The sequence below is a fragment of the Brugia malayi genome, assembly GCF_000002995.4.
Source record: "Brugia malayi strain FR3 genome assembly, contig: Bm_v4_Chr1_scaffold_001, whole genome shotgun sequence".
Classification (NCBI taxonomy): Eukaryota; Metazoa; Nematoda; class Chromadorea; order Rhabditida; family Onchocercidae; genus Brugia; species Brugia malayi.
In genome coordinates this window covers 7781166-7794369 of record NW_025062475.1, presented here as the reverse complement: position 1 = coordinate 7794369, position 13204 = coordinate 7781166, and the positions used below count along the sequence as shown (strand labels likewise).

Below are 13204 nucleotides of genomic sequence, written 5' to 3'. Positions count from 1 at the left end.
AAATATCATCACTGGTTTGCCTGATTTCATCTCTTTAGCTTTATCCCTCCTAGTTTATGCTAATCAATCAACCATGTTGTAACCAATGGAATGTCAATTACACTGACACATTACCAAAAGTTCGTCTCAACGATGCAAGCATATCTAAAAGGCTTCTAGATCTTTGTCATCACTTATAAGGGATCCACATAGAGTGGTAGGATGTGTCGAAGAGGGCTAAGAATGTTGAAACTACAGCACTTGCAATTATCTAGTCTGCAAAGCAATCATGGTGCTTATTAAATGCTGAGAGGAAAATTTTTAGTTACGGACTTGCCATATTTTGAAATAATTAATCGTTAACGTTTAATGTGCCGAATGCATAGTTTCATAAATTAATAAAAAACAAATATGAGAAAAAAAAAAAAATCTTATATTTGAGAAGTTGATAGCATTTTCGCAGGTTTTGAGAGAATAAAATAGGAAGACTAAGTTAGAGAGTAGAGTAGAATAATGAGAGCAATATGCAGCATAATGCTTCTTAATACAAACTAACCACTGCAGATGGCGGATTTTCAATTTTCTTCAAATTTCTCTTCTCAATTTTACTTATCACACAGACAATTCAATTTCTTCCAAAGAGCTATTTTTAATTTATTTTGGCTTTGGTCTCATCTGTGCTACTTTTCTGCTATTTTTATATTCTATTCTTGTTTCTCCGTTTCAGCTTCTTCAAAATTGTAATCAACAATTTTCAATCAAATATTCTAGTAATTTATCATTGCTTCTACATATTAAATATTAAAATGACAATAGGAGAAATCGTAACTGCAATGAATAGATTTGAGCGGTTGTTTCTAGCGCTCCTGTTATTGCCCAATATTGTAAAAGGTGACGCTGATTGAATTTATATTTTAAAAGCGCTTATCGAGAAGAGATAATCATCATCTGAGTTTGATAAATTCATTTAGAAGCACTGATTAGAAGGCTGAGACAACACAACGCAACGTATGAATTTCGTTTCTTTTCACTCAATAATACTCATTGAACGAGTTGCGTAAGAAACGATGGATTGTTTTGGGAAACTGACTGGAAGAATGACTCTAACACAAGTGTTTTGAAGAAAAGTTAAATAGTTGCAACAATCAAATTGGATTAATCAGAAACGCAAAGATTACTTCAATTCAATTTTAGGAGACATTTCGATAGTGTTTTCTATCTTTCATTCAGCTTATATTTAATTAAATTACATGACAGGCCGCTTAAACTTATTTAATGATAGCTTCAGTGTTACATTCTGGTTCAACCACAACGATAATATCTGCGACAACAAAATCAATGCATATATCATTATCTGAGGATGAAACTCAAAATACGAACCGAAACAGAGGTGCAATTTAATGATAAATTCAATTCTTGTTATTTTATATTTGAGTTGAAGAAGTGATACTTCGTTCTGGTTGCTAACTTAATGATATAATTAATGTAAATAGAAAAGTTATTTAAAATTTTACAATAATTTTTAAACTGTTCTAATAATTACAAAAAAAGTTATTATTTTGGAAATTGCAAAGCAATTGATAATGGATTCAGGAAGTAGGAAGAGGCACATCCACTTTCAACATTCCTTCTAAACCATCCAAACAGGTTCTCTCTGTTTCCGTGAACTAAATCGTATTTAGGTATGTATATCCGCTGTGCATCATCTTTTGAGCATTCCATATCCCACTATCATATCTTTATACACATCCTCTTTCTCAAAATTTATCAAAAATTTCAATGCTTTTTATAATTATAATAAACATAATGAAATAAAAAATCCTACATAATATCCTAGATTGAGTTTAAACAATGAGCAGCACATCAACACCAATTTTTACCCTTATCAAAAGAAAGTAACATAAAATGCTCAAGACCAGTTTTCTCTTTCGTTTTTTTTTGCACGTAATTAGATTTTTATATCCAATTGTTTTTATGTTGTTTCGATCGTTTACAATATCGATATCAAACAATAATCCTAACTTCGGTTTTAAAGGTTATTAAAGACAGTAACAGTTGATAATGCGATATTAATTGTCCACATAAGGATCGCTTTTTTTATTTCTCTTGTCCCTGAAGAAGACTGTAAATGAAGGAAATTTATTGAGATAAATCAACTTTAGCGTTGTTTAACAAATGATTTTCGTTGGATGAAAAAAAAATTTTTTTTTTTCAAGCCAAAATGACGTTATTACTTCTAATCAGTGATGCAAATCAGTTAAATCAAACCTGTTTCAGCTTAGTTATTAGTGTTATCTTGCTTGAGTAAAATCTCATTTCAAATAATCTACTCCAATGCTTTTTTTTCTTATAATTCGTTAATCTTTTCTACTTCAAAAATGGCCAAGCTGCAGGTGCCTTTTATGTTCATAACCCTATATTGCTAGAAACATTCCATTATTTATTTGCAGCAACACAGCTTTGGTTCTTGCTAACATCGTTGATAGCATCGTTATACGTAACTGCCGTTCTTTTATTTACTTGTTGTTGTAGTCGAATTGCTACTACACGATTGTTTGCATTATATTGTCTAGCAAACATTATCATACAACAATGTTTAAATCATTATTGATATGGCAAGTGAAATATATGTACATTGTAAAAATTGAATTGGATTCAAATAAATAATAAATATTTCAACGAAAAAAAAATTTCAATTTCTAGAATCATCGATAGCTATGCATGTAGAAGATATTATTGATGAGTTAAAAGATAGAAAAAAGCTAAGAATTAAGAGGAAGATAGCAGTTTTTATACATTTCTATCAAATTAATTGGCATTCTATAATGTTCGTGAGATTACCATTAATACTGATAATTAATTAGCTTCTGCTCAGAGCCACTACATATCCAAATGTGGAAAGGAATACTAGAGAAGCTTTTTGGAATCTTTTTCTTAACAATTTGTGTCTACTGATAGCAGATTGTAGTAAATTAATATTTTCAGGATCCTGTGTGTTTCATCAGTCAGTATAACAGTAGCAAGCGAATCAGTTAGATTTGCTTCAAAATTTCTTCAGCAAGGTTGAATTTTTCACTCAACATAATATCGTTACAGTAAACAAATACTAAAATAATGACTAAATTGCAACTTCTTACATCTATTTGCCTGTTTAATGTATTAATATTAGCTAATGCAGTGATATTTCGGGAGTTCCATTATCTGGATGCGCTCAACATTTCTCACAGTTGTGTGAGTGTGAGAAGACATCAATATAGAGGATTAATGGAAAATAATAAGTAAAATCAATATTCGAATATAGGTGATCCGGAACCTTCATCAGATTATATCACTCGGATTTATTCGATGCGATTTTGTCCATATTGTGACAGAGCTATCATCGCTGCATACAAAAAAGGCATCCAGTTAGTCTCTTGAAATTTAAAAATATGAAATGAATTTATTAATATTATTTGCAAACTAAAATTCACAACCCATTATTAAAATTTGTTTCAGATTTGAAGTTCTGAATATTAATCTTCAAAATAAACCCGACTGGTTCCTTTCAAAGCATCCTGAAGGGACTGTACCGCTTCTAGAACATGATGGCAAGGTTCCTTATGTAATTGAATATTTATATTTATTAAAAATAATACTAAAAACCTACTCACTTCATTTCTAGATTATTCCACCTTTTGACTAACAAATAATGTTATTAATGTATTTGTAGAGTATAATTCATTATTTTTTTTAGCCATATTCTTGGAAGCTATGCGAAAAGCATATTGTGATCAGAGTTAAATGGGACTTATCGGCTACTTTTTATAAAAGTTATAACTATGAAATTGCAGCTAGTACCCGACTCCCGAGTGATTATAGAATATTTGGATGATGCATTTCCGGAAACAAGCATTTTGCCTAGAGAACCATATCTTCGAGCAAAGCAACGATATGATGCAAATAAACTAGACTCGGTACATTAACTAATTTTTACAACCACGCACCCACGATACTCTTTATGATAGATAATATTTATTACAGGTTTGCAGTACAATACAAAAAGTGTCATATTTGACACAGCTATCTGGCAATATCACAACTCTTGCAACGGAACTTGCCGTGGCTGAGAAATTGCTAGAAACTTCTTTCTATTCAGGTTCCGTTCTTCCCTGGTTCCTTACTTTTTTCATCCATTTACTTTTGTCCTTTTCTTATGAGCCTTCTTAAATATTTTGGTTTAAAATTTCACTTCATCTCTCCTTCGTTCACTTATTTATGATTTAAATTGACTTTTAATGTAGGCACAACACCTGGCTTACCAGACATTGTCTTGTATCCGTTCATTCACCGATTGCATGTCATCCGACAATTCGTTAGAGACAGTTTCCTTGATGATTATTTCCCGAATCACTTTCCAAAACTTGTAAAATGGTTCATTAGGATGCGAACTATGCCAGAGGTAACCGTTAATTAAAACTATAGGATGAACTAACAATTTAAAAGAACTGAAAATTTTGGAGTAATAGGATGCACAGGATAATAAAGTATCTTGCAAGCTTTAGCTTGTTAACATCACAATTTTTTTGAACATTTCAAAAATGGAATTTGGTAAAGACGCAATTATTATCTTTCATTGCAGACCCAAGTAGTTCGAGAACCAGAACACCACTTGAAGGCATTCCTGATCAGCAAAGCAAAACAAAATGCTACTGATTTCGATATCCATCTCTCTGGTTCTAACATACCAATTAATCGGAAATTTCTCAACGATTCAACCGTTCAATGGCACAACAATTAAATCTAAACATTAAATGCAGAAAACCAAAACAAAGAGTAACTAATGTAAAGAGTATCATTGCGGACGGAGAAGCTAATTATTTCTATCTCCATCTTCTCTTTTTCATTTTTTTAATATGCGAAATATTTGGTGCATCCATTGAACACTTATTTATATCAGGAACTGAAATCATAAATAATAAAGGTATGACAACAAGATTGCCATCAAAACCTTTAATGTATGATCAGTAGCTAAAATCGAATTCCATATTTGTATATATTTTGCCTTTGTCCACAAAGAAGCGTACTTGATACGAGATTTTAATCAGCGCTGGAGTTGGTGAAGTGCCAAACTTGGAAGCAAAACAAGTATTGGAAAAAATATTCTACTCCTTACTTTCTCAGGAATGAAGATTAAAACAAATAGCTAAAGAAGTACCATGATCGTATAATCCAAAAGATTGAAAACTTTCATTGTAAATACAAGCAAGTAATGAATATATTAAAATCGATTATGAAGGAAGGGAAGAATACAAAAAGTGCACTCAACCTCCCCATTCCTGTAAAAGATGTTTTTCAATTTAGCAGCAAATAAAATCATTTTACAAAACAACTTTTTTCTTTCTTGAAGAGATGGTCATCATTATCACTATCATCGTTATCCTAACTGTTCGAATGAGATGAATATTTACTCTTCGAATTCCTCAGAATTTCTCTTATTTTTGAATTATAGCCAGTCTCATCATCGACTATTTTTTGATCTGAAAATAAATGACATTTACTATTCATGAACTTGGAAAACGTACTTAATAAACGTTACTCAAGACTAGATCTTTTATCAAGAAATTCAGTAGCCTACCTTCCAAACTCATCCTATCCAAAAATTTTCGTTTTCAATCGCTTTAAAAACGTCTCATTGTTATACCTCTCTTCTTCTCCGTTTTGACTTCTCTTTCCTTCATCATTATCATCCACTATTGTCGCCCCATTTTCACCTTTTTTTCTTTCATTGTCTAAAAGAAGAGAAGTCAAAACGGAGAGGTAATTTTTCATTACTTAAAAAATACGGCTTCGCCATCCATAATCAATTAAGCAGGGAAGGAATAATCATTTGGTGGCTTGTCACAGCAGATTTAAAAAATCGAATAATTAAACACAGTTATAAGAAATTAAATGACACAGAGTTACCTCATTAAAAAAAATGGTAGGGAGAGCTTACCTTCAATAGTACTGCTTACTCCTTGTATCGTACCTGGAGTGTCAGTTTCCAGCTCAGCCCAAGCTTGTATCAGTGCTTTTTGTTTGTCTGTTAAAAGCCTGAAAAAAAAATTTTATTAAGTGAAATCTCAATAAATAATCCATCGATTTCTTATAAATCACTGCGAAGCTCACCTGCAAAAGCTCAATACAAATCTCGTCAGATATTTAAGCAACTCACTACCAACTGTTTTCAATCATTTCATTTATAACTACCTTAAAAATAAACAGTGATTTCAAGATATTGCTAATGTTTTGTAAAACTAAAAATCACTTACTTTGGTACTTTCACCTTGATATTTATATACTGGTCTCCATATCCTGCATAATTCAACTTTTTTATTCCTTTACCCGTTAAACGCATTTTTGTATGTGATGCAGTTCCCGATGGTATTTGTATATATGTGTCTTCCTTTATCCCAGGTACCTATACAATTTAACCATGATAAAATACAGTACGTATATATATACCAAAAGTAGTTAAACAAAACTCGGTGGCAATCGAAAATGGCTGAATCTGAATATCTCAATCCAGCCCCAGTACGAATGCAGGATTCAACAAGTAAAAGCACACTAAGGAAAGCGTCGAAATTAAACTTGTTCTCTAAAATTAACTCATGGTCTTGGAATAAAATGGGATTCTCCTTTTCTTTTTTCATGTACCCAATTCTAACCATTCACAATATTATTTTGTTATTGAACCACAGCAGTTGGCATGTTTTTCTATTTCCTCAAGATCATGAAAAATATAATCACTCACTCTCAACTTGTTCCAAAACTAGGGCCTACTACATAATTCATGAAATCAACCAAATGCAATGGGAATTTTTTGCCACTCTTTGAATCATGTCATACTACATTACTTATTTTTTATGTTTCACAACTCCGTTTCTCTTTTTTCTTTCTCTTAACTTCTCTCAAATAATAGCCTTCAGTATATTTTGCAAAAAGGAAAAAATGAAGTACTTTGACGGTGCCTCCAAGAATCGCTTGTGCAACAGATATTTCAACATCACAATGAATGTCATACTTATCACGACGGAAACGTGATGACGGAGCCACTTTGAACGTAATAAAAACAGTTGACTGAAAAAAAAAAAATCATGAATATAAGTAATGACATAATGCACGAGTTTATTCATAAGATGTTTTTCGACAAAAATCTTCAAAACGGACCTTCCCTACAGGCATCCGAACAGTTTCACCATCATTTATTCCAGCTGGTACATTAACAGTTACAGCACGCCGTTGAACTGTTCGACCATGTCCTTCGCATTGTAAACATGGATTTTTATTGTAAGAACCCGTCCCCCGACAACGCCCACAAGTGGACTGCATATAAAATCCACCCATCTGTTGCGTGACGTAACCTGTCCCATTACAATATGGACAAGAAACCTGTAAATAAGGGACGTGTATTTTGCACTAAGTGATCAGTCCGTAGTTCTAAAAAAATTACAACTACCGTTTACATGAATGTTTACTAGAATGAACCACATTGATTTCCCACCTCAAATCACACCAATTTCGTCAAGGAATGGTCGTCAATACCAAAAGTAAACTTAACTTGAAAAAAAGAATATAAATGGTAACAAATAAGGCAAAACCTTTTTATAACCCGGTTGAACTCCTTTTCCAAAACATGCTGGACAATCGTCCACAGCATTTATATTCAAAGATTTCTGAGCTCCGCGAGCTGCATCTTCGAATGATATGTTCAAAACATGCTGCTCTGATGATTCAAAGCCATCTGCCGAATCAGCAAAATCGCTGAAACTACTTGTGAAATTGGAAAATGGACTTCGCCCCCCTGAAAATGCAATCACATAGCCTCAATTAATTATTAGTAACCAACAACAATTAATAGGAAAGAAGATTACGCAATCAAGCTTCTAGATTCCACCAAAATCAGAATGACTTAATGTCTGATTGAGATATCCTGCATAAATGGCGCCCATACTTTACAAATCCTTACCGAACATTTTCTTAAATAATTCTTCTGGATCGATTGTTGATTGGTATTGCCAGCCACCTGCATCGTAACTTGCTGCCCCAGCAGTCTGACGCTGTTGGAATGGATCTGCGCCAAACTGATCGTACTGAGCACGTTTCTGATCATCACTAAGCACCTCAAAAGACTTCAGATCCAAACTGGACCGAAATAAAATCTATTCAACAATCTCAAATATAACTTTTGACTTCCTTAGCCTAGACACGATTTGTAACTACTGGAGCATGCAAAATGATTCTTTACACTAACCTCATAAGCTTCAGACACCTCTTGAAATCGAGCATTAGCATCTTTGCTTTTATTTACATCCGGATGGTACTGTTTGGCTAGCTGAAAAAATGCAACAATTCCCTTTCTCAAAAACACTTCTATTTGATAACATACTGCAGTACTGCCAAGAATACACAAATCTGAAACATTAGTAAACATCGTAAACCTTGTAGTATGCTTTTTTGATATCCTTTGTCGAGGCTCCCTTCTTCAAGCCCAAAATCTCATAATAGTCCCTTTTGTACCTAATACTACTCGTGTGAATTCCAACTGTTTGCTTCCTCAAAATATTCCATTGCCCATCTGAAAATCAATAATTAAACAAATATTCTAATCTATATCCAAATTAGTAGTATGTATGTTAAAATTTATAAATCATTCACTTGTGACCATCGCTGCACAATGAACAGGTGCATGATGATGGATTAAGCAATGAGTGACTAGTCGGCACAGACTTCGACCTGCAGGAAGCATCGAGCTGTCAGGTCCTGCACACCTATGATACCTGCAAATGTAATGAAGAATTGAAAACAGAATCCGGATTTGCACATACTATAGTATTTCACTGCCAACATTTCCAGACTTTCTATAAGATGACAATTTGCACAATGCGGGTTTGTCATCTCAATCACAAAAGATTTGGAGATAAGAGTACACAATCTTTTAGATCTTTATATTAGTCGTTATTCTTCATCAATTTCAACCTCTAGATTCATCACTTCGTTACCCAGACCCATGTAACTACTAGCGCAAGTGGAGTAACGAAAAGAAGAAGAGTTCCCTAAGCACTCGGCCGAAATGTTTCTATTAGCTTAAGCGCCGGAAAGTACCGAGATCTAAAAGCCACTGCGGGACCTTATTTGTCTCCTGCAGTTGAACTGCACACCTTACAACTTCCTTCTCGTTTTAAAGACATCAAAATAGTAAGGGAGGAAGAGAAGAGAGTTCCCAGTCCCTTCTAACACCTTTTCTCGCAATTTCTAACTCTTCCGTCTCACCAAATAGAACTCTTTCATCTGCTATCACGATTGCTAGCCAAAACTGTTAGCAACCTGTTTTCTTCATTACAACTTCAGTACTATCTCTTCAAATCTCTCTCTCCCTCTCTTCCTCCCTAAGTTAATTTGCTATTATTGTTACAAGAAATACAGGACAATAGTTCCGGTATGGTTCAGAGAATTCTGAAAAGACAACGGACAATATTATAACGTGCCAAGATTATTCTTTAAGTGAATCTTTCGGATTTGAAATATGATACGAACACGATTTATTTGCTCTCCCATAATGGATACTTTTTTAAATAGTCGAATACAAATATTATTTTAGGAAGGTGATAGATTGAATCTTGCAACTGGCGTGACTTGAAATTGCGTACGGCAATATTATGCTCAGATTTCCTGTATTTTGTAAAATAATGATATTTGCTGCCAAACTTTTACAGGAATGGGGAGGTTGAGTGCACTTTTTGTATTCTTCCCTTCCTTCATAATCGATTTTAATATATTCATTACTTGCTTGTATTTACAATGAAAGTTTTCAATCTTTTGGATTATACGATCATGGTACTTCTTTAGCTATTTGTTTTAATCTTCATTCCTGAGAAAGTAAGGAGTAGAATATTTTTTCCAATACTTGTTTTGCTTCCAAGTTTGGCACTTCACCAACTCCAGCGCTGATTAAAATCTCGTATCAAGTACGCTTCTTTGTGGACAAAGGCAAAATATATACAAATATGGAATTCGATTTTAGCTACTGATCATACATTAAAGGTTTTGATGGCAATCTTGTTGTCATACCTTTATTATTTATGATTTCAGTTCCTGATATAAATAAGTGTTCAATGGATGCACCAAATATTTCGCATATTAAAAAAATGAAAAAGAGAAGATGGAGATAGAAATAATTAGCTTCTCCGTCCGCAATGATACTCTTTACATTAGTTACTCTTTGTTTTGGTTTTCTGCATTTAATGTTTAGATTTAATTGTTGTGCCATTGAACGGTTGAATCGTTGAGAAATTTCCGATTAATTGGTATGTTAGAACCAGAGAGATGGATATCGAAATCAGTAGCATTTTGTTTTGCTTTGCTGATCAGGAATGCCTTCAAGTGGTGTTCTGGTTCTCGAACTACTTGGGTCTGCAATGAAAGATAATAATTGCGTCTTTACCAAATTCCATTTTTGAAATGTTCAAAAAAATTGTGATGTTAACAAGCTAAAGCTTGCAAGATACTTTATTATCCTGTGCATCCTATTACTCCAAAATTTTCAGTTCTTTTAAATTGTTAGTTCATCCTATAGTTTTAATTAACGGTTACCTCTGGCATAGTTCGCATCCTAATGAACCATTTTACAAGTTTTGGAAAGTGATTCGGGAAATAATCATCAAGGAAACTGTCTCTAACGAATTGTCGGATGACATGCAATCGGTGAATGAACGGATACAAGACAATGTCTGGTAAGCCAGGTGTTGTGCCTACATTAAAAGTCAATTTAAATCATAAATAAGTGAACGAAGGAGAGATGAAGTGAAATTTTAAACCAAAATATTTAAGAAGGCTCATAAGAAAAGGACAAAAGTAAATGGATGAAAAAAGTAAGGAACCAGGGAAGAACGGAACCTGAATAGAAAGAAGTTTCTAGCAATTTCTCAGCCACGGCAAGTTCCGTTGCAAGAGTTGTGATATTGCCAGATAGCTGTGTCAAATATGACACTTTTTGTATTGTACTGCAAACCTGTAATAAATATTATCTATCATAAAGAGTATCGTGGGTGCGTGGTTGTAAAAATTAGTTAATGTACCGAGTCTAGTTTATTTGCATCATATCGTTGCTTTGCTCGAAGATATGGTTCTCTAGGCAAAATGCTTGTTTCCGGAAATGCATCATCCAAATATTCTATAATCACTCGGGAGTCGGGTACTAGCTGCAATTTCATAGTTATAACTTTTATAAAAAGTAGCCGATAAGTCCCATTTAACTCTGATCACAATATGCTTTTCGCATAGCTTCCAAGAATATGGCTAAAAAAAATAATGAATTATACTCTACAAATACATTAATAACATTATTTGTTAGTCAAAAGGTGGAATAATCTAGAAATGAAGTGAGTAGGTTTTTAGTATTATTTTTAATAAATATAAATATTCAATTACATAAGGAACCTTGCCATCATGTTCTAGAAGCGGTACAGTCCCTTCAGGATGCTTTGAAAGGAACCAGTCGGGTTTATTTTGAAGATTAATATTCAGAACTTCAAATCTGAAACAAATTTTAATAATGGGTTGTGAATTTTAGTTTGCAAATAATATTAATAAATTCATTTCATATTTTTAAATTTCAAGAGACTAACTGGATGCCTTTTTTGTATGCAGCGATGATAGCTCTGTCACAATATGGACAAAATCGCATCGAATAAATCCGAGTGATATAATCTGATGAAGGTTCCGGATCACCTATATTCGAATATTGATTTTACTTATTATTTTCCATTAATCCTCTATATTGATGTCTTCTCACACTCACACAACTGTGAGAAATGTTGAGCGCATCCAGATAATGGAACTCCCGAAATATCACTGCATTAGCTAATATTAATACATTAAACAGGCAAATAGATGTAAGAAGTTGCAATTTAGTCATTATTTTAGTATTTGTTTACTGTAACGATATTATGTTGAGTGAAAAATTCAACCTTGCTGAAGAAATTTTGAAGCAAATCTAACTGATTCGCTTGCTACTGTTATACTGACTGATGAAACACACAGGATCCTGAAAATATTAATTTACTACAATCTGCTATCAGTAGACACAAATTGTTAAGAAAAAGATTCCAAAAAGCTTCTCTAGTATTCCTTTCCACATTTGGATATGTAGTGGCTCTGAGCAGAAGCTAATTAATTATCAGTATTAATGGTAATCTCACGAACATTATAGAATGCCAATTAATTTGATAGAAATGTATAAAAACTGCTATCTTCCTCTTAATTCTTAGCTTTTTTCTATCTTTTAACTCATCAATAATATCTTCTACATGCATAGCTATCGATGATTCTAGAAATTGAAATTTTTTTTTCGTTGAAATATTTATTATTTATTTGAATCCAATTCAATTTTTACAATGTACATATATTTCACTTGCCATATCAATAATGATTTAAACATTGTTGTATGATAATGTTTGCTAGACAATATAATGCAAACAATCGTGTAGTAGCAATTCGACTACAACAACAAGTAAATAAAAGAACGGCAGTTACGTATAACGATGCTATCAACGATGTTAGCAAGAACCAAAGCTGTGTTGCTGCAAATAAATAATGGAATGTTTCTAGCAATATAGGGTTATGAACATAAAAGGCACCTGCAGCTTGGCCATTTTTGAAGTAGAAAAGATTAACGAATTATAAGAAAAAAAAGCATTGGAGTAGATTATTTGAAATGAGATTTTACTCAAGCAAGATAACACTAATAACTAAGCTGAAACAGGTTTGATTTAACTGATTTGCATCACTGATTAGAAGTAATAACGTCATTTTGGCTTGAAAAAAAAAAATTTTTTTTTCATCCAACGAAAATCATTTGTTAAACAACGCTAAAGTTGATTTATCTCAATAAATTTCCTTCATTTACAGTCTTCTTCAGGGACAAGAGAAATAAAAAAAGCGATCCTTATGTGGACAATTAATATCGCATTATCAACTGTTACTGTCTTTAATAACCTTTAAAACCGAAGTTAGGATTATTGTTTGATATCGATATTGTAAACGATCGAAACAACATAAAAACAATTGGATATAAAAATCTAATTACGTGCAAAAAAAAACGAAAGAGAAAACTGGTCTTGAGCATTTTATGTTACTTTCTTTTGATAAGGGTAAAAATTGGTGTTGATGTGCTGCTCATTGTTTAAACTCAATCTAGGATATTATG

General features: G+C 32.9%; 3 protein-coding genes across 3 annotated transcripts; 1 reads left to right on the top strand and 2 right to left on the bottom strand.

Annotated features, from left to right (window-relative positions):
* Positions 1-2571: 2571 nt before the first annotated feature.
* On the top strand, positions 2572-4756 carry Bm10857 (Uncharacterized protein; the record flags this gene model as incomplete). Its single annotated transcript, XM_043077016.1, has 8 exons — positions 2572-2594; positions 2965-3041; positions 3281-3383; positions 3475-3571; positions 3810-3932; positions 4000-4114; positions 4260-4417; positions 4598-4756. 8 exons carry the CDS (start codon positions 2572-2574, stop codon positions 4754-4756), a joined length of 855 nt encoding a protein of 284 aa, XP_042932950.1.
* A 720-nt stretch (positions 4757-5476) lies between these two features.
* Bma-dnj-10 (Uncharacterized protein) lies at positions 5477-8746 on the bottom strand (the record flags this gene model as incomplete). Its single annotated transcript, XM_001900397.2, has 11 exons — positions 5477-5495; positions 5660-5747; positions 5954-6051; positions 6270-6418; positions 6958-7077; positions 7168-7389; positions 7599-7801; positions 7967-8120; positions 8252-8332; positions 8439-8575; positions 8656-8746. The coding sequence occupies 11 exons, from the start codon at positions 8744-8746 to the stop codon at positions 5477-5479; spliced, it is 1362 nt and encodes a 453-aa protein (XP_001900432.2).
* Positions 8747-10251: 1505 nt separating this feature from the next.
* On the bottom strand, positions 10252-12436 carry Bm17385 (Uncharacterized protein; the record flags this gene model as incomplete). The annotated part of the gene is made up of 8 exons (XM_001900396.2): positions 10252-10410; positions 10591-10748; positions 10894-11008; positions 11076-11198; positions 11437-11533; positions 11625-11727; positions 11967-12043; positions 12414-12436. 8 exons carry the CDS (start codon positions 12434-12436, stop codon positions 10252-10254), a joined length of 855 nt encoding a protein of 284 aa, XP_001900431.1.
* Between the last annotated feature and the right edge of the window lie 768 nt (positions 12437-13204).